General features: G+C 45.5%; 2 protein-coding genes across 3 annotated transcripts in view; one reads left to right on the top strand and one right to left on the bottom strand.

Annotated features, from left to right (window-relative positions):
- GNAI3 (G protein subunit alpha i3) overlaps window positions 1–9475 on the top strand; it is a 45768-nt gene extending 36293 nt beyond the window's left edge. Inside the window, exons 5-9 of the mRNA XM_066353271.1 lie at window positions 255–383; window positions 3382–3511; window positions 3935–4088; window positions 8046–8258; window positions 8347–9475. Coding sequence (XP_066209368.1) covers window positions 255–383; window positions 3382–3511; window positions 3935–4088; window positions 8046–8236 — 604 coding nt within the window. The 3' untranslated portion in view covers window positions 8237–8258; window positions 8347–9475. The remainder of the gene's footprint in view (window positions 1–254; window positions 384–3381; window positions 3512–3934; window positions 4089–8045; window positions 8259–8346) is intronic.
- An 8176-nt stretch (window positions 9476–17651) lies between these two features.
- GNAT2 (G protein subunit alpha transducin 2) lies at window positions 17652–25370 on the bottom strand. 2 transcript variants are annotated; one of them, XM_066353269.1, is made up of 9 exons: window positions 25140–25370; window positions 24853–25029; window positions 23181–23223; window positions 22404–22545; window positions 21474–21631; window positions 20989–21117; window positions 20605–20734; window positions 18871–19024; window positions 17652–18335 (listed from the first exon to the last, which is right to left on the bottom strand). In XM_066353269.1, the coding sequence occupies exons 2-9, from the start codon at window positions 24968–24970 to the stop codon at window positions 18145–18147; spliced, it is 1065 nt and encodes a 354-aa protein (XP_066209366.1). In that variant the 5' UTR covers window positions 24971–25029; window positions 25140–25370; the 3' UTR covers window positions 17652–18144. The 2 variants fall into 2 exon arrangements, with proteins under 2 accessions (XP_066209366.1, XP_066209367.1); XM_066353270.1 differs by lacking the exon at window positions 25140–25370 and having other exon boundaries at window positions 24853–25098.
- Between the last annotated feature and the right edge of the window lie 337 nt (window positions 25371–25707).

Here is a 25707-nt window from a genome sequence, read left to right as displayed (position 1 = left end):
TGTTTTTAATTGGCCTTCCCAGTTTAACTCTGGTAGAATTGAAACCGCTTTTGTGTACTGTATGTAGAACCTGTTGTAATTGTCTCGTGCTCGGCCCACATCTTCTTACTGCTGTTTGTGGGATACTGAAGGTCTGGCTCTGTTCCGCCGCGTCAGTTCAGGTTCTGCTTTTGGCCGAGAACTAGTTCAGTCTGTTGACTTGCTGTGCACAGGGTTGGCTTCATCAGGTAACAATAAATGTGTATTTTATTTAGTTATCTAAATGATTTGGATAGAATATCCCAAACCAACTACATTCCGACTCAGCAAGATGTCCTGCGGACAAGAGTGAAGACCACAGGCATTGTGGAGACGCATTTCACCTTCAAAGACCTGTACTTCAAGTAAGTCATGAGCCTTTTGGCTGGATGGGCCTGAAAGAAATACCTTTTCTTTAGTTGGTATCTCTTAATCAGAGTAAAACTTCTCTAGGCAATATTTCTTGGTTTAGAAACTTATCATACTCATCAGCCGGTATTTGAATGTTTTAACTATGGGAGCCCAAGTATTTTTTCTCCAAATAGCATAAATGCATTTGTCCATTTGGAGGAGCTAAATTTAAAATTAAATTGTAACTTAAGTATCAATAAAAGTAATCATGGTTATCAATGTTTATTTATAATTTTATTCTTTTCAGCTGCTTTTTGTTGGGACCGCCAGAACAGGTATTGAGTATTTGTTGTTAAAAGGGTAACAACAGTACTGATAGGACAGGAAACCAGTTCTGTGGCCTTATTCTGCCTTTTTGGCATTAAGATAGAAATGTTCTTCTCATCAGTGTCATTCTTTTTTACTGGGTTGCATATCCCTTTAAGATAATGGAATGTAGTCATGGCTCTCGGACTGATCTGTGCACAGTATCGTGCACAACTAAGTTATTAATATAGTGCAGAATGGAAAAGTGATCTGGGCCTAGAGGTATTTTGGGGAGGGATGATGGCATATAAACAATGGCTGTTTAGAGAAAATTCTAGTGTTTTAATACAAAGGATTTTCTCATCTGCATTAGTAATTCCAAAATAGGCTTCAGCTTGTTCTATGTTCATGGTCTTTTGCAAATATTAGAACTGTCTTTGGTTCCTGTTTTCAGCTTTTGTGACCTTTCGGATTAGAAGTAGACTTTTCCTCTTCAGTATGTGATGTTCTTTTTAGCTACCTCGTTATGCACGTACCTAGAATGTGATGGCATTTTTGCACGCAAATGTAACTTAGCTCAGATCCTCTCTGTTTTTTCTCTGAAAATAATCGATTCAGAGGACTTGTGAAGTGCACAGATTTTAATATATTACTGTGTAAACTAGATTCAGTTGAGGTCTTGAAATCTTTACACACCTAAACGGATTTGAAACCTGGTACAGGAAATAACAGTTCACCTGAATAGCTATAGACTAGAAGAGCTGCTTATGTTTAGTACTGTGAGTTTATTTAACAAGAGTAGCAGAAGCCACTTGGATTATCACCCATGAAACAATAAGAATGAGATGTTTCTTTGTACTGTAAGATTAGTAATCCATTTACAATTAAATGTTGTGACCCATGTTTATTTAGTGTGGGAAACTTTCTTGTTGATTTTGTCATAGATTGATCTTTAGTTAGATAAATCCTACTGGTCTTCTTATGTCAGGATATAATTAAAGTGCTGTACCCACTTTATTATTTTGGCATGCAGATATCTTGTAATGAAATACTATCCTTTCTTACTTTTCCTCTTCTCTCTAGGCAAAACCACTATCCATTTATTCAAACATTTATTGAGCATCTACTATATACAAGGCATTGTGTAATTGCTTACTTGCCTCTCAGTTATGAGGTAATGTTTATAAAATGTTGATCTGTGAGTGAATGATATTGTAATGTTAACATGTGATAAAAACCCATCTTGGGAACTTCATAGTGTTCAACCAGTTTTAGGGACTTTTCAGAAGAAAATGGAGTAAACTGAAAATAATGGTCTCTCCTTGAGATACGTCCATGGTGAAACCTATGACATTAGCTTTCCTAAAATCTATAGTGTGATCCTGTATTAAAGCCAACTTGGGATTGCGTCATCATAGCTATAATGACTAAAGGGTAAGAAACACTGCAAAGTCATCAGAAGAAAAAGTTGGGTCATGAAGAGATAAGATGACTGTTCTCTTCAAACACACATTGAGAAGTTACTCAACTCTCTTTTAACTTCTCTCAATCTCTGCAGGGAAACAATTCCTGGAAATAGACCCCCCAGTCACTGTAGATCTGATAAACTAAACCAGCTTGGCAGAGTTTTAACCTTTAAGTATTTTGTCTCCATCATCAAACATACATCTTATAAATGTCTCTAACCATTTGTGCGTACCTGCTCAGACCCCATGCCAGCCGAGACAAAGCTGTGCGGGAGTTTCTAGTCCTGGAGGAGGTAGATGAGGACGTTGCTGACAGAAGTTCAGCAACTGAGTCAGGGTATCAAGAAAGCCCCCAGAATGGAGCAGTGGGCAAAAGCGAATCTGGATGCAACATCGCATGTGTGCACATTTGAGGTTTAATATTATTAATTAGGTTCAAATAAGACTTGGGGTTGAGACACATTGTTTATAGTTTGTTTTTAGATAGTGAGTTCTTAAAGAGTCCTACCATAAAATACAATTTATTTTCCATAATTACTCTCTAAAATATTATTTTCTTTGAGCAAGGAAAACACTATCTCAGTTGTACCTCAGTTAAAAAAGGAAATCAAATCAGTGGGAGAGGTTGTGAGGTTATGGAAGAGAACACAAGTTGGGATTTATATTGTGTTCCGTCCTCTGAACGGAAGAGGTGGGCCGTTGAGAGATGCAGTGGCGTGGGGAGAAGAGCTTGGGGGCTGGAGTCAGAGTCCGGGGTGCAGCTCCCCACGCCCCATTTGTTAGTGTGCCTCAGTTGTTCCATCTGTAAAACGGGTACCTACAGGAGCACTATGAGGGTTAGATCAGTTCATGTACTGAAGTTGTTTAGGGTGGTGTCTGGCACTATGGTAAACAGTTAATAAATATTAGTTGTATTGCTAGTATCTTAAGCTGTATCATTCAGCTTTTTATTTTTCCTGTCCTTCTTCTCCTTCCTTTAGTCCATTTTAATGCTTAGTCTGCTGGCATGGCACAGCTGGTACAAGCTTCAGCAGAAAAGGAAGCTCGACTCATTCTCTAAAAGGAGAATTTTGATTATTCTGAAATTTTATTTTCTCATGTTTTATTTTGCTTTAAACCACAGATAATTATTTTGACAACATTTTGTCTGCTCTTTGGTTTTTCTGTGATAAACGGGGTTTGGAATACGCAGCAGATGTGCGTGTGACCTTGCTGAACTTGTGCTTTCCCCCTCACTCAGGATGTTTGATGTAGGTGGCCAAAGATCAGAACGGAAGAAGTGGATCCACTGTTTTGAGGGAGTGACAGCAATTATCTTCTGTGTGGCCCTCAGTGATTATGACCTTGTTCTGGCTGAGGATGAGGAGATGGTATGTCAGAGCTGCGGAGAAAAAGCCTGTCTTGTGCATCCGGGGCGTGGAAAGGAACTCGTAGGGAGGAAGACTTTGTACACCTGTGTGCTCGTCGGATCAAAACTTACTAGTCTTCATCTTTTTCCTTGTCGGTGAGGTTAGATTTTCAGAATATCCATTCATGCCCTGTTAACTCCTAAGAGATGACAGCACATGAGTATGTGGGCAGGGTGAAGTCCTCTGGCCAGCCAGTCCTCCTTCCCAGCGCCAGCCTTCCAGGAATCACAGAAACGAGGACCAGCCCAGCTTTTGTTTTCAGAGTCTGACTTAATCTCATGAGTGCCATTCAGTGCTTTGAAAACTTCTTGGTCTGTTTTTTCATGAACAGTAATCCACCTTTACTTTTTGTTACTGACCTATCGTTCTTTATTTCTTTTTCAGAACCGAATGCATGAAAGCATGAAACTGTTTGACAGCATTTGTAACAACAAATGGTTTACAGACACTTCAATCATTCTCTTCCTCAACAAGAAAGATCTTTTTGAGGAAAAAATAAAGAGGAGTCCATTAACTATCTGTTATCCGGAATACACGGGTAAGGAGTCATGATAGATTCTATAGGAGGGACCCACCCTAGGTCAACACAAGTGACTTACCTACAGCTGCTTTTCGTGTTGAACAACCAGCTTAAGTGTGTGATTAAGACCCCTTGAGTCCAAAATGCTATTCCAGACATAAACGAGTTTACTAGTTTGTTTTATATGCCTGTCCTCTTTTTTTGAGGAATAGAGAGAAAGACAAAAATAAAAATTTGGTGTAAATACGTTCAGGAAAATACAAGAATAGGGTACAATCATTGCACTCAAGAAACTGACATTAGAGGGAGGAGAGGGGCATAAAGAAAACCAAATAAAAGGTGACAGAGGGTAATTTGACTTTGGCTGATGGGTATACAACATAATCAAATGTCAAAATGATCTGGAGATGTTTTCTCTGAATTTATGCACTCTGATCAATGTCGCCCCATTAAAATTAATTGTCTAAATAAAAATTTTTTAAAAACTGACATTAGTTTTAGAGAGACACACACACTCATAGAATTTCACTGTCATATGTGATGTTCATGAATAAGAACAGAAGCAGTGCAGTGGTTACCCTGTGGGGTCAGTGTTGTCTTTTTCTAGAGGAAATGACATTTGGAATGAGATGGTAAGAGGATGAATTAGAAATCACTAGGGAGACAGGGCAATACAAACATTTTAAAAAGAGGGAATAGCATGGATGACAGTATAGAGGTGGAAAAATGTCATGGTTGCTTCTGGAACTTAGGAGTGTGGTATGGCTGGAGCTTTAGGGGGCGGGGGAACGTTTTAGAGGGACGGGCAGGGGAGCTCACAGAGGGCCTGGCTTCCTGTGCTGAGACAGTGGGGAGCTAGTGCAGAGTTTAATTGGGAAACATGTAGGAACTGTGTTTCAAAAGGATTATGAGATAAATGGCAACAAAGATAGTAGGGAAGCTGAATTAGTAGAGGCTCTTTGGATGCAATACAAACTTTGGTGAAGAGATAGTACATCATAGAAGCCAAGAGCAAGAAGGCAGACATGTCTGAAGAATGCAGTTAGAACTAGCAAATAGACAGCTGTCAAGAATCCTGGAAACATTTCTTTTCCTATTTTTTCCTCCTTCTCTGTGTCCTTTTCTTTATTCTTTGCTCTTCTTACCAACTTTTTTTCCTGCTTAGTTTATGTGACAAAAGGTGGTTCTGCCACAGTTTCTGTGTCTCCTCCATCTATCTATTTATTTACTTATTTAATTGAATTTATGGGGTGACTTGGCTGACAGAATTACACGGTTTCAAGTGCACAGTTGTACAGCACATCACCTGTACACTGCATTGTGTTTACCTCCCCCACCCTGCAAGTCAGGTCTCCCTCCGTCCCCATGTACTCCCCCTGCACCCTCCTCCACCGCCTCCCCGCCACACCCCCATTGTCTCTTCTGTTTGAAAGACCAGGCTAGGCTGGGATTGGTTAGCCCTGGGTTCAGGTTCTTGGGAGAGACATGCCTGCCAGGGCCGCACCACCATGACCTTTAGATCAGAGCTGGGTATTTCCCAGGGAAGGGGAACGCTTACTCGCTGAGCAGACAGACACTGGAATGCTGAGGTCGCCAGTTCAAAACCTCAGGCATGTCCGGTCAAGGCATATATGAGAAGCAACTATGAGTTGATGCTTCCTGCTCCTTCCCCTTGTGCCTTTCTTCCTCCCTCTTTTCTCTCTAAAACAAATAAATCTTTAAAAAAAATAAAAAGTCTTGTTAGGGTGAATGGATGGACAAAGAATGGTAGGTCCATGCAATGAAATATTATTCAGCCACCAAAAAGGAAGAACTGATGGGTGCTACAGCTTGGATGAACCCCATAAACATTATGCTGTGTGAAAGAAGCCAAACACAGAAGGTCACATTTGTGTGATTCCTTTTATAGGATACATCTAAAATAGGCAAATCCAGAGAGACAGAGGGCAGATTGGTTGGTGGTTATCAGGAAATTGCTGGGTGGGAGTGGGGGAATGGGGAGTGATTACTTAATGGAACTGGGATGTTTTTCTAGGGTGGTGAACAAGTTTTAAAACTAGAGAGAGGTGGTGGTTGCTTAACACCTTGAATACAGGAAATGCTGCTGTATTGTACACTTTAAATGGTTTATATCAGTGGTCCCCAGGCCATGGACCGGTACCGGTCCGTGGGCCATTTGGTACTGGTCTGCAGAGAAAGAATAAATAACTTACATTATTTCCATTTTATTTATATTTAAGTCTGAACTATGTTTTATTTTTAAAAAATGACCAGATTCCCTCTGTTACATTTTAAGATTCACTCTTGACGCTTGTCTCCGTCGCGTGATACATTTATCCGTCCCACCCTAAAGGCCGGTTTGTGAAAATATTTTCTGACATTAAACTGGTCCATAGCCCAAAAAAGGTTGGGGACCACTGGTTTATATGGTATGTGAATTTCACTCAACTTTTAAAGAAGAGCAGTTAAATTTTGAACCAGAGGGAAGACCTCTCTAAGGCCAGAGACACAAATATAAGTGCAGATAGCAGTAATTTTTTAAGCAAGGTGTTGAGCTAAAAGGTTTAAATTACAGTTTAAGCCCCTTGGCCACTGTTCCTCAGGGAGGCTGGAAATCCATTCAGGATGAGGTGGGAGGTGCGAGCTGGGTAGTGTGTGTAGAAAGTTAGGCAAGTTTTAGGATGCGAGTAATCTTTCTTAAGCAACATTAATGTTCCATCTGGGAATCTTCACGCATAGCAAAATCCTCAGTGTCACATTTTAATTTTTTTAGTGACCTTCCAACCCTGTTTCCGTTGACTTTATTCTGCGTAAGGATTCTCACAGTCCTGATTTCCCAAGTATCAGCATCTGTTCCTACAAGACCAAATAGACTTCAATCATCTACCTTTTTTAAATTGCATGATGTCAAGAAAATCATTTCAAGCCCCTGCCAAACTATCTTCCTTCAGTTCTTTAAATACTTTGTTGAAATAATACCCCCTTTTTAAGCTTTTTTTTGTTATTTAGTGTTTATATGTAGTTGCTGGCATTTTTTGTCTTGCTTAGTATCACTGAAAGTAGCCTCTGGTGCCCAGGAGTGACTGTGTTTTTGTTGCGTTTCCCTGGTTCTTAGCCAGTTTCTAGGACTGCTCTGAAGGCTCACAGGCCGACAAGATGGAGGAGGAAGCAGGTGGCTAAGGGTGTTCATTACAAATGTGGTTGAAAATGGGGTTTACTTTTGGTCCACTCACCTTAAAAAAATACAGCATTGCCTCGAGCGGATAGTTCAGTTGGTCAGAGCATCGTCTTGCTACACCAAGGGTAGCAAGATTGTGGGTTTGATTCCCGGTCAGGGTCCATACAGGAATCAGCCAATGAATGCATAACAACAAACTGATGTTTCTCTTTCTCTTTTTCTCTCTTTCAAACCCAAAAACCTTCCCAAAAAAACTGCATATTGAGATAAAATTCACATACCATAAAATTACTTACAGGTGTGTAATTCAGGGACCTTTCCATTTGTATCTATTAGTTTACCTTTGGTTATTTAAATTATTACCATGCAGCCCTGAGGCTAAAACCCTTAACATTGGAGTGATTTTGAAAAGAAGCGTGACTTACCCTTTTGAATTATTTCACGATCACTTAAGGAGCACAGGCTTTGTGACCTTTTAAACTATTGTGTTCTAGAAATGTCTCCTATTTCCCTAGTTTTCTGCTTTCTAGAATTTGTAACCAAAAAGTCTAAATGAAAAGAGGAAGGAGAAATGTTAGGTTTTGTTTTTCTAGATCTTTGTGTGTGATGATTTTATTTCATTTATACTGATATGAGTCTGCTCTCAAGAAGAATCTAGTGATTATAGAAATATGGAAGTCTGTCAGTGTTCAGTTGGGTCACATTCCCTGTCTTCGTCAGCAAGTGGTGCTGGCCTGACTGAGTTGAGTTCAGGCAGCTGTTATAGTTGGAACTGAGAATATTGGGTGTCTGTTCAGGTTCCAACACGTACGAAGAAGCAGCTGCTTACATCCAGTGCCAGTTTGAAGATCTGAACAGGAGAAAAGACACCAAGGAGATCTACACCCACTTCACCTGTGCCACAGACACCAAGAACGTGCAGTTTGTTTTTGATGCTGTTACAGACGTCATCATTAAAAACAACTTAAAGGAGTGCGGACTTTATTGAAGTGTGTGGGTGTGAGAGAAAGGTAAACCTCGGATGCTTTGTTGACAGCGCTACAGTGCCGTCTCTTGACTTAGCAACGCTCTCTAACTAAGGATGCTCTTCTTTTCCAGTTACGACCGTGTGGAGTATTGAGACCAGACTTCCGTTGCTGTCTCCCGGGGCAGCGGCGAGCGTCAGCGGGACCAGGCATGGCAGCGCCTGTGGAATCTTAGCACTGTCTAGCACAATCTTCTGTATTAGGGAACTTTAATTGACACGAGATGCTAAAGTCAGACATTGGAATTGAAACAAATGTAAAGTATGAATCAGGACATCGCTTGGTTTTCATAATCTCAATGTTTAGGGCCGATGTGAGGTTGCGGTGCTGCGTTCCAGAACTCAATGTGTAGCTTACTCTTTTCCCCTCTTCTTAACAGACCATCAGTAGTTCATTTTTAGAGGGTTTTTTTCCATCAAGAATAACTTTACTAAATTTTATTTCTTTGTTTGCAAAAGAATCTTTATTAAAACACAGTCTTAACTATGCACATTTGAGCAGATCCTCTTGAAAATATTCCTCTTAGTAGGAACTCTTTGTTTTTTAACTTGGTATGGTCAGAGTATAATATTTCTGTAATTATGTAATTCTTCAGTTATTGGGGCTATAATTATGGCTTTTTTGGATGAAGTTTTGCATTATTATCCTGTTGAAAGTACCATTATGGTTTCTAAATGGTAATTACACTGTAATAAGATTCTAGCTCTTTTTTTTTTTAAGCCTTTAGTTAAAGTTTAACTTGGTTTATGCTGATTAGCAAATTACTAGATAAATGCTCCTGTAGTTTGGTAAAGTCAACTTCTTGGATACAGACACAACCAAGGCAGCTGCCAATCAGAAATGCAAATTGCTCAATTTCAAACAGAACCAGTGACTTTGCTGCTACATCCCTACCAAATTGACCGCTTTGATTCTTGTTTGTCTCAGTCGCAGGGAGTTTTGTAAAAGATACCCCTTGTTTTCCACCTTCCATGGCCTTTTCTGCTTGGAAACATCTAAAGTGTGTTAACAGTGCATGCCTTTACTTTGTAAACGTGGTGCCAAATCCCTGTTTGCCATTGTTTTTATTGTAGCAATGTTAACTGTTCCTTAGTACCTTCTTTTGCCGAAACAATTGCATTTTGGGACCTTTTTCTACTTTGTGTGTACAGATTTTGATCTGTTATAGTTGGCGGCAGTATTAAAATGGTGAGTAAAGAGTCCAGGTTTGTTCCTGTTTGTAACTAGTCATTTCTGGAAATGTTTCTTTTTGCCCCGGTGAGTGCGCTTTGGCATTTGTCTGAGAGTGGGTTTAGTAGAAAGGTTCCCAGGAGGTCTAGTCTTCTGGTGCAGTAGTATTGTGAGTCTTGGCTGGCCTGAAGGTCTTATGTCCTGTCTGTGTAAGTGATTTGTAGTCACAGTCCATTTTCCAGATTTATATTTTGATTGTGTGGAGAGCTATATTCGCCTCAGCCCGCAGGGCCCTTTGTACAGTGTACAGCAAATGTCTTTAACTATTGGATGGTCCACTGGGGGAGGCAATGAAGAAAAGACAGTTTGAGCATTCTGTATCCACAATTTAAGCAGTGCCTTTGGGGTCCAGTCTTTTAGAACTGGATTCTATTTCATTTTTTGATGTGACCTATCACTGGTTTAAAAAAAAAAAGTTTGGTTCAAAAAGTAAGCCACAGTAGTTCAGTGCCTTTATTGGTAGTGTTGTTTTTTCTTATTCTTTTTCAGCAAATATAACTCTGCAGATAGTAAACTATGTTATCTAACAAATTTTTTTTTTAGGGTTGGAAAACTGGTGATTGACTTATACCCACAATGTAAATAGGTTTGATAGTTCTTGTTTGTTTTGAATATATCTTTTCCTTATTGTGTTCTGTAAATAGAATCATCTGGAAATGAGAACTGCTCCAATACTGTTGTAACTGTGGTCATCGGTGATAGTCTGGGCTAATGGGATGGTGGTGTTCATAACCCAGAATAACAGATAATCCAAAAAAAGTTAATTTTATTTTGAAATGCATTTTGTATTTTCATTTGAGTACATCTACATGTTCATTTTTAGCCCTTTGTTAGTGAGAAACAGTAGTTCTCCACTTTTCTGCCTCTACACCATTTACAATTGTTCTGTATTTACATGAAGACCAACCCCTACCCCATCATCCCAAATAATTTAACCTAAATGCACACACCTTGCAGACACAGGGACTCAATTTAAATTCAAGGGTTTTCAAATATGTCTTAGGTCCAAATCATCTGGCTCTATCTCAGAGATGGACTCTTGGCCAGTGGGCTAGCAAGCTGTAGCTTTCAAAACATCATTCTGATTATCAGCCTTGCAAATCACTATCGTATTTTGAAATAAAAGATTTTTTTTCTTACAGCAGAATTAGAATGTGGGGTGAAACATATCTACTAGTTTGAAGAAAAAGGATTGATATTTGTAATCAAAGAAACGCAAAGTTGCTTTGTGTCTTGTCTGTGAAGAATGCTGGAAATTTGTGATGGATCCTATTTCAGAACTCAAGTGGCCAGGCTTTGGACCATCCAAGAAATAAGCACACCTAAGAAAATTAAATTTTAATAAGAACAGTATTTATTAGACCCTAGCAGGAAGGACTGCAATAGTAACTTCATTTTGTTGACAGTCATATCTTCACCTGATTAACCCTTGGGCTGTAGAATTGCTGTCCGTCCACTGGACTCTAGTTAAAGAGGAAGAAGCATCCTACTTCTTCATGGCTAGTATTTCCTACCTTATAATTCAACCTTTCAACAGTTTCACCTCCTGGTATGAACATTCCAAAACTTTTATAGTGACTTGGAAGTGCGGGTTAAGATGACATTCTCATCTTGGAGAGTTAGGTGCCTAAGTCTAGGTCAGTTTATCACTTTATTTTCACTGATAGATGGTTCTTTTTTACAAGGTGCTGCATTCTAAGAATAGATGGACCAAAGTTTTAAAAACAGTTCTCTAGCCTTGTTTCTTATTTATTCTCTCATGTACTGTTTGTTTTATATGCACATTTTAGAGTATTTAAAAATAATTGCTGGTTCTTCTGATTCATTTGCCCACCTTATTTTTGTACCTCCTGGTCATTGTTCTCTGGTTTGTAGTTGTGACTTTGAACACTCTTTGCCTCGCCTGACTAGTTCCTTCACCGCCTATCCATTCGCTTAGCATAGGTGTGGGGCGTCCTGTGGCCGAGCGCCGTGCTGTACTGGCCACTACACATCCGGTAAAGGCACCCTCATTTCCATTAAACCTTGCCTTTGATTGATGGATGTTTCCCCTTCCAGATGTTCATTCACGTCCTCAACTCATTTATAAAAACCTAAAAGAGCCTTGACTCCCTTCACTGATACCACTTGAGAAATCTTTCATATGTGATACTGACTTTAAGAACAAAGTGATCTCAGTTTCCCAATACTTCAGGTAATTTCTGTGTTCTACTCCAAGCGCAGTCGCGCAGATGGGAGCTGTGACCTTGGGCCGGCCGCAGCTGTCCACATGGCGTCATGGCCAGCCACGCGCAGGAGGCCTCACGTTGAAAGTTGGTCTTGTTAACAGCTGTGGGGAAGTAAGAGGAAGATGTAAGTGAGGTATCAGAGAACTAACTTCCAGGATGGTCCAGATCTTTGTTCTGTTACCTTTGGTTAAGGTTTACACGCCCCCTCCGCAGCCCCACTGTTTTTTTTTTTGTTTGTTTGTTTTTTTTAAATAACTTTTTTTTTTTAATTTATTTATTTATTTATTTATTTATTCATTTTAGAAAGGAGAGAGGGGGGGAGAGAGAGAGAGAGGAGAGAGACAGAGAGAGAAGGGGGGGAGGAGCAGGAAGCATCAACTCCCATATGTGCCTTGACCAGGCAAGCCCAGGGTTTTGAACCGGCAACCTCAGCATTTCCAGGTCGACGCTTTACCCACTGTGCCACCACAGGTCAGGCAGCCCCACTGTCTTGTCATACCCTTTCCCGAGCTCTGCGGCCGAGAGCGGGGCGGGGCGGTTTCCTCCGGCACTGAGGCAAGCCTCGAGCTGGCCTGACTCGGTCTTCTCAGGAATGAGATACACGGAATGTTACACGGAGTGGGTGCCTGAGATGCACAGTTAAGATACAGACATTCCTTGGCTAACCTACCGCGTTAAGATGTCTGGGACAGGTCCTGGGAGCATGTGTTTACTTAATTCCTCAAGTGGTTCTGATGCAGCAGCTAATGTGGGCCAACATTTGGGGACAACTGAGTAGCGCCTAATATTAAATTCAGTATCAGCACAAAGAGCAGGCAGGTAACCTCAGAATCACTAGTGAACAACTGAGTTCCTTTTGCCAGTAAGAAGCACTTTCTGTGCATGATTTACAGTGTCTTCCACCCAAAAAAATTCTGTAGTATGAGAACTGCTCAGAATATTCTTACATTTCAGATACAGAGTGTTGAGTTTTTGTAAAATTAAGACAAAACAAGAAACGGGCTTCTAAACATTTATTTATATCACTACATCTTTGCAGTGGAACTTAAAAACTACATACATCAAAGTAAAGATAAAAGCCTGGGACAGCACTAGCTGTATACGTAATAACTTGAACATGTACCATTAGGGAATAAAGGGCAAAGCTAGCCGGCCTGAGCTAGGGAATGAAAGTCTTTGAGAGGGTTTGGGAAGGGGCATGATTGAGGAGTTAAATATAAAAGGTTTTGTATGCCCAGTGCTATTCTCTGCCCGAAGTCTATGGGGATCAACAGGGTTGCAGAAGCAATATAATTAGTAGGTGCACAGCGGGGACACGGTGTCTCAGTGTATAGTGTCACTCAGCTGTAAGGTTTTTGAGAGCTACAATGTTAAATTTTGTACAACTTGATTTTTTCATCTCCTAACCCAGCGATTTTCAATGTCTTTCATCTCATGGCACAGATAAACTACAATTCTACGGCACACCAAAAAATGTATTTTTGCCAGTCTGACAAAATATATAATTTTTATTCACACTGGATGGCTATTTTTGTGCTGGCTGTTGTCATTTTTTTATTTGACAACCTAAGGGAAAAGAGGTCAGTGCCTCTGACTAAATCGTCAGGCATCACATGTTTTAAAAATTCTTGCAGCGCACCGTTTGAAAATCTGTCCTAACTACTACCCTCATGAGCCCACAGTCCCTGTGGGAGAGGTCCTGGTACACATACATCACAAGAGCTTGCCTGTGCTAACTGTTCACTCTTGCTCGTGTAGCGTCAGGGTCCTGAGACGTCAGACTCAGGAGGATGGAGAGTTTGGTGTGCTAGGTTCTGGTTTTTCCCCTGCTCCCGCCTACCTGTGAAATCTTTCAGTTTTACATCACTATTCTGTTAACTAAAGACAGGCTTAGTGATACCTTCCAACTGTGATGTTCCATGGCTCTCATCAAATAGAAGTAACATTTAATTTAAACGTGCTTTGTGAATATTCATGATATTCCAGATTATACTGCAATATAAAAAACGTCATCTAAGGCGCTGACGTCCACGAACGGGTTCATTGCAGCTGGTCTGGTTGTCTTTCCTTGCGTCACTCCCCGTGTTCACTTTGAGGACCTGAAATGAAGTCCGGCTGTATGGGGAACAGGTGAAAGGTTTTTGTTCTGCATGTAAATCCAGTTCTTTATTTTCTAGTCATATAGTGCTTGCTTTTCATGACCAAAAGGCGGAAAAGGCCCCTTCTGCAATTTGCTTGGTGTCTGACCTCCCCGAACTGTCTTCATGCTTTTTTTTTTCTTTTTCTTTTTCTTTTTCTTGAAGCTGGAAACGGGGAGAGACAGTCAGACAGACTCCCGCATGCACCGACCGGGATCCACCTGGCACGCCCACCAGGGGCGAAGCCCTGCCCACCAGGGGGCGATGCTCCACCCCTCCGGGGCGTCGCTCCACTGCAACCAAAGCCACTCCAGCGCCTGGGGCAGAGGCCAAGGAGCCATCCCCAGCGCCCGGGCCATCCTTGCTCCAATGGAGCCTCGGCTGCGAGAGGGGAAGAGAGAGACAGAGAGGAAGGGGGGGGGGGAGTTGGAGAAGCAAATGGGTGCCTCTCCCATGTGCCCTGGCCAGGAATTGAACCCGGGTTCCCCGCACGCCAGGCCGACACTCCACCGCTGAGCCAACCGGCCAGGGCCTGTCTTCATGCTTTGACCTAGCAGGACCACCAGAGGTTCTGGCACACTCCTCAAGGTCCCCGGCCTGACGCTGAAGTCCTGCTGGGTTCTGTGTTCCGGGCTGGGGGTGGGGGCTTCTCCACCCAGCGTGGCTGGCACGCTTTGGTCCAGGGTACGCCATCACGTGTAGACTGCGTTTGGAGTGCTGGTATTTCTCCCCTTGGTGATGGGGCTGTCCTGATTTGAACTGTTTGAGGTACATGTAAATGATCTTTTTTTTAATAGGACCTGTTACAAGTCAGTGTCTTTACACTGCTTTTAAGATTGGATTTGTGTGCTTCTTTCCTCATTCTTATCCACAGAAACATAAATGCCCATCTCTAATTATAGTGGGTGTTTTTCCATTTTTTTATTGTGGTAAAATATATGTAACATAAAACTTACCATCTTAAGAATCTGAAAGTGTACAGTTCGGTGGTGTTTACATTCACACTGTCCCATACCTGTCACCTCCAACCGTCTCCAGAACTTTTCATCTTCCCAAAGTGAAACTCTGTCCCCATTAAACATTATTCCCCTCTCCACTCAGCCCTGGGAAATGGCATTCTGCCTCATGTAAGTGGAACATACTGTATATGTCCTTTTTGTACAATCATATTGTATTGTAAAAAAAAATTTTTCATTAGATTTACTTATGATTGGAACCTAGTTTACTGTCATCAGTGTCTAATGCACTGCAAGAGAAGTGCAATGCGGTCTCTGCCCTCCAGGATACGAACAGGAAATTATACCTTCAGCAAACAAAGCGGTGTTTATTTTATGTTAATTCCACATTTGAGACCCTCTTTTATTTAGTTTGGGATGATTTTGTTAACTATTTCTGATTTAGAGATGGCACAATGAAAAAATAACCGACTTTGGTTGGGAATGGGAGGAGCTTAGGAGAGTAAGGAAACCGACCAACGGGTGTGTGCCGGCGTGCATGAAGATCACTGGCTGTGGGCTCAGAAGACTTGGTTTGAAGTTCTCCATCTGCTGCTTCCAAGCAGCGTGATCTTGATAAAGACATTCTACCTCCCTGGGCCTTAGTTTCTTACCCATAAATTGCTAGTGATGGGGCTGGAATGTTTTTAAGTTCCTTCTAGATTTAATGTTCTAAGAGTTATGGTTGCAGTTCATGAGAATAGGGTTGAATATTTGTTTCTGACCTTGTTCCCAAAAAGAACTTCTGATCGCTTATAAAAGTACTTAAAATTCAACAGGATAGAGTAAATTTAAAATGAAGCAGGAGAAGACAAAGACAGCAGAGGATATGGCTTAATTTGGGGTTTAAGCTTTCTAGCCGCTGTTTCATGCAGAGGGAACTTTGCGCGCACACTCACCACATAGTCCGTGGGATAAAAAGAAGCCAACTCTTGGGAAGCGGCAGTGGTGCCCTTTGTCTCCAGCCCTGGCACGTGGAGTTCCGGAGTCACTCTGGGCCTGACCCTGAAGCTGGGGTGAGGAGTGCCTTTTTGGGAGGCCTGTCCAGAGCGTTTGACCTTTACTCAGAGGAACGCCTAGTGTTGGCCAGGAGTTTCAGAAAATTACCTTGATTTTGTTCTAAGACACAGGTGAATGGATGACCGCCGCCCCCTAAGTTTTACCCCATATCGGCTTGCCAGAAGAGGTTTGGCTTGAGAGCGTTAGAAGATGAATAACCAGACCCTAACGCAGCTATGCAGCACGGTAGCTTTAGATGCTGCTACTCCCGCCTCCAAAGTAAACTTGAGTGTTCGCGCAGGGTGGCTTGTGTGAATTTGTTTATAAACCCGTGAAAGTTGGGATGTCAACCAGAGAAAAAGGAGGATTAAAGGACACTGCTTTATTTTGCTAGGGGTGTTCCACCAGACCTGCCCGACTGGCTCTGTTCCCATGCTCATTCTGTAGGACAGGTTCTATAGGAACATCTAACCACCAAGCAACCAAAAAGCCTGGGTTCGGCCTGAATAGTTCGGCCCATAACAATTCCTGCCAGATTCAGAGATTAAGGAAAAGTTATTCACAGAAGCAAACAAGCTAGTATGACTGGGGGAAGGCAGGGCTCCTCCCCTTTATGAGGATGGATTAAATGGGATAAATCACACATTTGGGGCATGTGTAGACAAGGTCATTGCTGTAGCGAAGATTCCAGCCTGGTGCATCAGAGCTGCAAAGATAGAACTGTATTCGGTACGTTGGTTTTCTTTGTAGTACTCTGAATTTACTTTATGCGGTTTTAAATATTGTGAGAAGAGGCCTCTAGATTTCATCAGACTGTCAGAGGGAGCCTTGCACGTACAAACAAACATCTCAGAACCCCTGTATGTTGAACTCTAAAGCAAGCAGGTCCGTCATAGTTGGTGCAAGCCATTTAATAATAATAGTGTTCCTGAGCAACTCTTGGACATGAGAAACCTTACCCATGTTTTTTCTTTGGCTTAAGGTTTTCCTTAATTCTCCGGTAATGCTCCCAAGTTGGTTTCTTTTCAAGGAATCAGACTATTAAACGAATCCAGTTTTAACAGCTGCAAATTTATTCTCCAGCGTATTTCCAGCTCATATGGCTCTAGTATCAATATTGCGAGTAGCAGCCTAAGGACGAAGGTGTGTTTCTGGCAAGGGGAGTATTTTCATTTCAATTGACACATTCTTTTATATACTAAATCTGGAGGCCAAGAGCCTGCCTCACTAGTAGTTGTCAGTGCTAAATCTATGCGTGACTTCACAACCTCCTGTCAGGATAAATGCGAGCTTCCTTTCCCTTCAAAGGAGTTAAAAGGACTAATTCTCTTCTCGGTCTGTTTGGGAGGACATGTTCAGCCACATGCCATGGGAACAGACCCAACTGCAGGGAATTCTTTATTGCCTGAAGCAAGATCAGCTGCCTTTTTTTGTTCTGAAACACGTAGCCGTTGAAATGAGAAGTCTAAGATTGCTCACATACTCTTAAATTCTATGATAGAGAAGTGGCAATAAAATCATTAACACCACAAGTGGGAATGTGTTGATGTCGTTCAGGTTTATTCAGAAAGTGTCGTGTAGAGCTGAGAAACCGTTACTTATGAAGGAAGCTGGGTTCTTTCGGCAGCTTGGGGTGGGCAGAGGGATAGTCTGTGCTTAATAAAGAGGATCATTTTTAGATGCGTGCCTTAGGAACCAGCTCCTCCTGTTCAGGGATCCAGATCTCTGAGCTAAGGGCACACAGAGGTCTGTTAGTTAAGAGGTCTGCACTCCAGGGGGGGTGGGGGCTTACTGAGGTTTTGTTAATTGCATTTTGCTGTTTTGCTTGGGATAGTTCATCTACACCTGGTGTTGACTTTCATACATGGCAGCTTTTATATAGGATTTCTTTCTGCAACTCTAACCACACAGCCTTCCTGTGCCTTCCCTTCAGCTTTGATTGTCATCGTCGTCATAACCCTGTGAAGTAGTGAAGAAGTTACCTTTGTCTTATAGGGAAGTGACTCTAGGCTCAGAGAGATGAAGTCTTTACATTCTAGAGTGAGTTGTAGAACCAGTGCGGGAACCTGGGTCTCCTGCCTCCGGGCCTGGGGCTCTTTAAAGTGCACTAGCTACCCAGCTTTGCAAAGAATGTGGGAGAGAGAGTCACAACCCTGCATACCCCATCTCCCTGGGAGAATGCATTCATTCCCTGTGTCACGGTGTCGTGACCTGTGATTGTCTGCTTGAAATCCCCCAGATTCCAAGCCTGTTCGTAGAGGGTGTCCTTAAGGAACGAAGGTTAGAAGAGCCCGCAGTCCTTGAGGTTTTCTTTGATGATAATATCTGTAACTGCATCAAATACAAACTTGACATTTTGCGTGTCCGTAGCACAGGTCATGTGACTGTAGATTTCTTTGACATCCTTTCGCATGTTGAGGTCAAGGAACTGGCTCTTGATATAATTTCCTGCATCCTCATAAGAGTTGTTTCCTGGTTTTCCAGAAAAATAGTAAAGAAGTAGGGTAAATGCACTCCTCTTAGCTGCTCGCTTACTTTTTAGGTGACTGACTTGATTCTCAAAATGTGCTAAACGGCTGCAGTTGGGGGGTCTAGGAGGGAGGTTCCTCTCCTGTGATGCACTCCAGCATCTCTCACCCGAGTTAACCAAAGAAATTGAGGAAGAGAGGTCTATGTCTCCACCCTGGGTTCCTGGTAAGTAGCACCTGAATAGTCAGTGGCTCTCTTGCATCTAATGTCTGCTCTATTCCAGAGACATCTGAACTTAAACCTCTAACTAAATGCCCAAGTCTCTCAGATTAGACATCCAAGTATCACTTGGACATCACAAAGCTCCTAAAAGGAAGGAGTATTAAAGGGAAAAGGGATCATCAACGTGGCAAAGCAGGGGTTTCACTTAGTACTCCTCAAAGACAAGTCCTTTTATGTCCCCTTGGTATAGTTAATGAGGCTGTCACCAGTCACCACAAAGACGGCATTACCATTGTCTCCAGCCCTTGACACTTACCATCATACTCTGGAAAGCAAATGCCGAGGTGGACTTTCTTGATTTTTTCCTCAAAGAGGTCCTTCTTGTTGAGAAAGAGGACAATGGAAGTAGCCGCAAAGAACTTGTGGTTACATATGCTGTTGAACAGGTGCAGTGACTCATGCATACGATTCTGGTGAGAGGAAATACCATCAGAGATATCAGGCTGGGCTTGTGGGGTATCTGTCTTACCTCCTGCTCTGGGAGAGACTAGTGTCCAAATGTGAAAGGAAAGATAGGGGATAGGTTATTTCTTTTTAGTGCCGCCAAACAAATCTGCCTTCTAATCCTCTTTCTATCACGGCTGTGGTCTGGGGGAAAGTACAGAGCTTTTCTGAGTCTTCTCTGTCGTATAGGGTGATTATGCAAGGTGAATGAGATCATATATGGGGAACGTCTGTGATGGTGAAGGTCAAGAATGCTATGCAGTCGTTGGCAGCCAGGGCACAGCTAAGGGTGTTGACATCCATAAACTGCTGGTACAGGGTTGAACTGGGCCCGAGTTAGCATGTGCCCATTTGCATCTCCAGGGTGAGTTTGATAGGCTTCTGCTACGGACTCCTGAATCTCAGTTTGGGCAGGAACATCAGTGAGATCCTTTGCCCTGGTGCCAAATGGTGAGGCCTCGAGAATTTCCCACCCCACAAGCACTTCTGCCTTATTCCCTTGTTCGGTGGCCACTCTGAACGAGGTGGAGATGGTGCTGGGCATCCACAGAGCCCAGAGGCTGCCCACTGCCCCCCACCAGCCTGTGCTCAGGGTCTTGAAGCATGCTATTAGCTAACTTGGGCTCAATCCTTTCATCTAATAAAGAAAACAAACCTAATCTGTAGCCTCTTCTCGTTGTTAATACTCCTGCAAAACCCTTTAAGACCTCATTGACTTGAGGTCTTGGAAAATGAATGGCCCTGTAAGACATTTCGTCTGGAAGGTATTCAGAGTGCTCTGATGTGAACTTGAACTACTAAAGAGAAGGGAGAAGAAGACAGGAGCTTCGTCTTCTGTCAGTTAGCACCTCCATGAATGAAGCCGATGCTGATGTGAAATCAGTGTTAGCCATACCGTTGACATCCTCTGTCTCAAACTCAGAAGGTGACGGTGGGGCTGACACTTGTCCTGCAGAGCTCCCTGTCCTGGAAAACTGCAGGCTCGAGAGACTGACCCTCAGGTAGTCGTCTGGCTGCCACTTTACGTGGCATGTGAGGAACCTGCTCTGGTCTCGCTTCTTAGACCTGTGTGTGTGTCTGGGCTAACATGAGGTTAGTTCAGCCCCTCTGTCATGTTGCGTGCAGGTGCACTGCACACGCTGTTCCTGCTGCTCCATCACTTCCGTCTCCCACCCCTCACTTCCCCAGGAAGTACTAATGTAACTCCTTTGCTTTGCCAAGGTGATGACCCTTATCCCTTTACCACTCAGTTCCTCTTACGAGCTTTGTGCTGTCCAAGCGATACTTGGGTGTCAAATCTGAGACCAAGCTCACTCTCAGTAACTCCGGACCTCTGAAGTGCCAACCTAGAAGCTAAGCTGGGGCTGGCAGAAGAAGAGGTTTTTCTAGAATTATTTGCCTGTGGTATGGATGGGCTTGCTGGAAGACTGGTAGTATGTCACTGTTAGCTGATCTGACCCAAGTCCGGCATTGGAGTGACGCACAGCTTAGAGGAACGGTCATGGGGGCCTGTCTTTCAAGGTTGCTTGGTACAAGGGCCACTTACCACTTCGTCATCTTCCACCAGCACCATGTCGTAGGCACTGAGAGCAGCACAGAAAATGATGCAGGTGACGCCCTCGAAGCAGTGGATCCACTTCTTCCTCTCTGACCGCTGTCCCCCCACGTCAAACATCCTGAGGGAGACAGCTGTTCTCATTCTGTGCCCAGCTGTGACCCACATGCACTCGGTGTGGTCTCCTCCCCAACCCCCGGAGCTGGCCACTTTGGGGCCAGTTGGTGGTCAGATGGGAAGGTGGCCGGGGGGGAGGGGCAGCAGGACACTGATGCAGACTGGGCCCCAGCGAAGGTCAGGAAGCACACTCACGCCCTTTGCTATCAGGGAACCGGATGTGTGTCTGGTGGTGCCTTCAAGGGACCACACACTCACCTGAAGTTCAAGTCTTTGACGGAAAACTTGGTCTCAATGATGCCTGTGGTTTTAACTCGGGACCGGAGTACATCTTGCTCATTAGGAAGGTAGTCAGGGGCCGTGATCCGGTCTAATTGGTTCAGGTAGCTAGAGAAAAGTGATTGGCATGGATGACATTAAATTTCCTGCAGCCAAAGCCAGGAAAGGAAAGAATCTTACCCACAGGCATCCAGCTAGCTTGGTGATGGGACCAGGGCTGGAATCCGCGTTTGGAATTCGAGGTGTTCGGCTTTGGGGGCCAATGCACAGCAATAGAGAGTGGCAGGAAATGTGGAATGTGGCACATGGCCTGGTCTAAAGGCGTTCCATTCAAAGCACAGTGAAAGGGCAGGCTGAACTCAGTCCCTGGGTCCCCAGCTTCAGTGACTGGCCCTTCAGGCCGGGTGGGGTATCCCCCAGAAGGCAGCCTGCGATCCCAACCCCCTCCCCGGTCAGAGCCTCACTAGGACGCCGAGTCGTTGAGCTGGTACTCGGCGGCTCTGTCGAAGCAGGCTTGCACCCCGCCATCCTTCCACAGCCTCCTGATGACCTCCACCAGCTCGGGGGGCATGGTGCCCTCCTCGATGGAGTCAGCCAGGTTGTTGAGCTGTCGCCCATCGTCCTGCAAGGCAGAAACCTGGCTGAGGCCCACGCAGGAGTCCTGGCTTTCCAGGAGGCCCCCGGGAGGTCTGCGGGGAGGGAAGCAGTGTGCGTTGCTAACCGAGGCCTGAGGTGGAGGCGCTGTCCAGTGAAGATCCCCTATGAAAACATACTGGTTACTTTCTGAGATGTGGAGGGCGACAATCTACCCAGTCCTGGGGTGCCCAGCGGGGAGCAGAGGGCCCAGGGGCTTCCTCCCTGTGTTCCTACCCTCCATCCTTAGTCCAAAAGTGTGCTCTGCCCCAGAATGCGGTCCTCTACTGGGGAGACTGGAGGTTTAAAGACCAGACTGGCCACGGGGAGACAAGAGAGTAGACAGGAACCTGTCACTGTGTTAAATCTGGGGAAAGGCCGTATTGGAACTAGGGATTGAGTTTACACAAGTCCCATGGCCAGGACAAGGAGCCCGAGGGGAGCGATTTACATGGTAACAGGAGACAAAAGGCAGAGGAAGCTGTCAGCAGATTTTTGTAGACATTTGCTATAAAGGCTGGAAGTGCATACTCGTCCAAGACTGAAGGAAAACGATTTTGAAGCTCAGTATGTGGGATTTTAGTTATGCCGAACTCCTCTGACCCATGGTTCCTCACAGCTTGCTGGCCGCGCGTCTGTTTCTTATTAGCCTTTCCTCCTCCCGCCCCTGACCACAGGCCGTCAAGCACGTACCGCGCAGCTGGGTTCGGCGTAGTCGATGCCCAGTTCCCGCCCCTGACCACAGGCCGTCAAGCACGTACCGCGCAGCTGGGTTCGGCGTAGTCGATGCCCAGTGTGGACATGGCCCGGATGATGGCTAGGATGGACTGCAGCACGTTGCCGTAGATGATGGACTTGTACTCCAGGCACTCTTCCGGCGAGTAGCCGTCCTGGTGAATGATCCTGCGGGAGCGCACACCCGACCCTCAGCTGGGCCTGGGCGGCCGGACCTAAGGCAGTGGGGGTCTGGGAGGACTTCAGGGGTCGTAGGAGCCTGATCTCTCTCTTCCTACTGCTGTGCTCCAAGTGGAGAGTTAGAGGGGCATTGGGTCCTTTGTATCCTTCACATCAGGGTGCCTTAAAGCTAAAGAGCCCTCTTGCCTGGCCAGGCTGTGGCGCAGTGGATAGAGCGTCGGACTGAGATGTGGAGGACCCAGGTTCGAGACCCCGAGGTCGCCAGCTTGAGTGTGGGCTCATCTGGTTTGAGCAAAGCTCACCAGCTTGGACCTAAGGTCGCTGGCTCGAGCAAGGGGTTACTCGGTCTGCTGAAGGCTCACGGTCAAGGCACATATGAGAAAGCAATCAATGAACTAAGGTGTCGCAACGAGAAACTGATGATTGATGCTTCTCATCTCTCTCCGTTCCTGTCTGTCTGTCCTTATCTATCCCTCTCTCTGACTCTCTCTCTCTGTCTCTGTAAAAAAAAAAGCAAACAAAAAAAAAAACTTAAAAAAAAAAGCTAAAGAGCCCTCTCTCTGCCTCTCCTGGCTCTGGGACTTCTCCCTCCCTCGGTCCTTCGGGGCTTTGTTCCTACTCACTTCATCTGTTTGACGATGGTGCTCTTTCCCGACTCCCCGGCACCTGCAGGGAGGGACGCTCATGCTCCAGATGTGCTCCTGCCCCCCCCGCCCCCCTCAGTGAGACGCGGGCCTGCCTGGGAGTCCTGTGTGAGGAACAACAGCGGCTCATTGCTGCCTTCCGTTCTGCCGGCCTGGAGCTCCAGCTCGGGCCAGTCAGTCTGGATTTAGAGCGGTTTCTCGACCTCAGCACTAGTGGCATTTTGGGCTGGGTGATTTTTCCGGAGGGGGGTGCTGTCCTGCGCATTGGAGAGGGTTTAGCAGCATCCCTGGCCTCCACCCATTAGAAGTCAGCAGCACTCAATGCTTACAGTTGCGACAACCAAAAATGCCTCCGGACGATTCCAGGTGTCCCCACGGGAGAAGGTGTGTGTGGGGGGGTGGCAACTCCCACTGAGAACCAGGGATAGATTCGGGAGACTCCTTGAACACATTCCTGCTCTCTGACCATTTTACTCAGGAGAGTGACCTTGGGGCAGGATGGGAGAGAGCTGCATTCCTTCACAGAAATACTGCATTTTTCATCGTCATGCTGTTTCCTTTACTGACTGAAATGCCCTCTCCTCCTTCACACTCTGCTCTCCCTCCATCAGCACTCACGAGCCCCTGGGCCTCCCCCCCCCAATCTATATGGCCCCGTGTCTCCCCCCCTCCCGCCTCCTTAGCCTGTGCTTGTTCCCCCCCTCAAGCTGCTTATCCTGAATGCAGAAGAAAGCCGCTTAGGCTTAAAAGGTCTCCCAGTGGCCCAGCGGCTCCCTTCCCCCTTCTGTGGCCTCCTGGGCTCCGTGGAGCTGGGGCCCAGCTTGCAGAGGGGTGTTCTATTAGCGTGTCCCTAGGGCCAGGCCGCACACGGGTGGGGCTGCAGGTCCCGGGCTGCTCCTGGGCTTGGACACGCTGCCCAGCCTGCCGCCCCGGCTGCACCCCTCTGCACTGCCATTGAGTGTCCCGAACTCCACCGTCTTAGTTCTCTTTACAGCCGTGACCAGTTGCTCTGACCACTGGGGAGCTTTTCTGTTTTCAGCCCAAACCGCTGATCTGCTTAGGAGCTCATCAAGGGCATGAACTCCCCCTCTGGCGGGGGCTTTCGAGGGGGGCTCTCGGGCAGAAAGCGGGAGAGCACTGCTCCAGGAGACGCCATCCCTCCGCCTCAGGGCTCCCTACGGCTAAGGGTTACTGAGAACAAGAAGCCGGGACCAGGATACTTGACGAGTGGGCCTATCCCCGGGACGACGGGACGCTGATTATACATATGGTAGGACTTCTGAGTCCTTGACTCAGAGTTCTCTGCCTGCAGATTGGGACATGGTCTGCAAGTCCAGGGTCCGCGGTATTTGCCAGGCCATCAGGTGTTGGGCTTGGTTAGATTTGGAGGACGGGTGGGTCCATCCCGGCCCTGGTTCTGTTCCTGGTTCAAGGACAAGCAGGACAATTCCGGAGGAGCTCTGGCATTCTGTGTGTCGGGGTGGCTGTGCTCAGCCCAGAGCTCCTGGCCCCTGGCCTGAGACTAGGAGAGAGGAAAAGCGACCCGTCCCCCTGCCTCCCCCTGGGGTGGGCCGGCAGCCACCTCCATCCGGAACACGCAGGAAGGAGAAGGGCCTTCTCCTCCTCTAGCTCACCGTCCCCTCCCGCTCACCCAGCAGCAGCAGCTTGACGGTCTTGGCCTCCTTGTCGGCGTCCTCCTGCAGCCGCCTCTCCAGCTCCTTGGACCTCTTGGCCAGCTCTCTGTCCTCAGCGCTGACGCCGCCTCCCATCTCTCTGCCCGGGCTGCTTCCTCCGGCCCCGACGCTCCTTTCTCCTCGAGGGTTTCTATCTGTGGGGAGGAAGACGAGGGCAAAGTAAAGCGGGATTGCGTATGGGTTCCTCGGTCCCAGAAAGCTAGTCTACCGGGGGTTGGGCGAGGGAGCAGGCTCCAGATCTCACCCCCCTGGTCCCCTGCCAGTCTGGGCTGGCTGGCCAAGACTTCCACCCCAGCTGGAGACCTGCTTAGTCTGGGATTGGAGCCTTTACCTCTAGCGATGTGATGGGCCAAGCCAATTAAGAGCTCAGTGTGACAAAAGGCAAGGACTCGAGTGCTTCTCTGTCTAGGGAAGTGATCTGCTGGATTCTGACACAGGGAGGGAGGCTGTGCGCACCGGAGCTCTGGAAGGGAAGAATGGCTGAGCCCCCGACAGTCTCTTTCTCAGGTTCACTGGCATCTCAGACCTAGAGATTACAAGCACAAACGTGGGAAGCCCCCCTCAGAGTCCAGATTTCAGGGTCTTGGTTTCGAGGGCTTCAAGGCGTCAAAGCACACTCTTCTATCGCTGCGGGCGGCCTGGCAAGGAATTTTTGCTTGGGATGCTGCCCTTCCTTGGAAAGAGTAGACGTGTTTCTTCCAGCAGCTGCTATACCAGAAAGCTCTTAGCATCGTTCTGTTGGCTCCTGTCCTTGTACACACTTCTGTCAATGGCCCTTACACATTCACACGGTGCTTTGTGTTGTTACTCGT

The sequence above is a fragment of the Saccopteryx leptura genome, chromosome 11 (genome assembly GCF_036850995.1).
Source record: "Saccopteryx leptura isolate mSacLep1 chromosome 11, mSacLep1_pri_phased_curated, whole genome shotgun sequence".
Classification (NCBI taxonomy): domain Eukaryota; kingdom Metazoa; phylum Chordata; class Mammalia; order Chiroptera; family Emballonuridae; genus Saccopteryx; species Saccopteryx leptura.
Note: the sequence above shows the minus strand (reverse complement) of the source record. Positions and strands in the feature narration are given on the sequence as shown.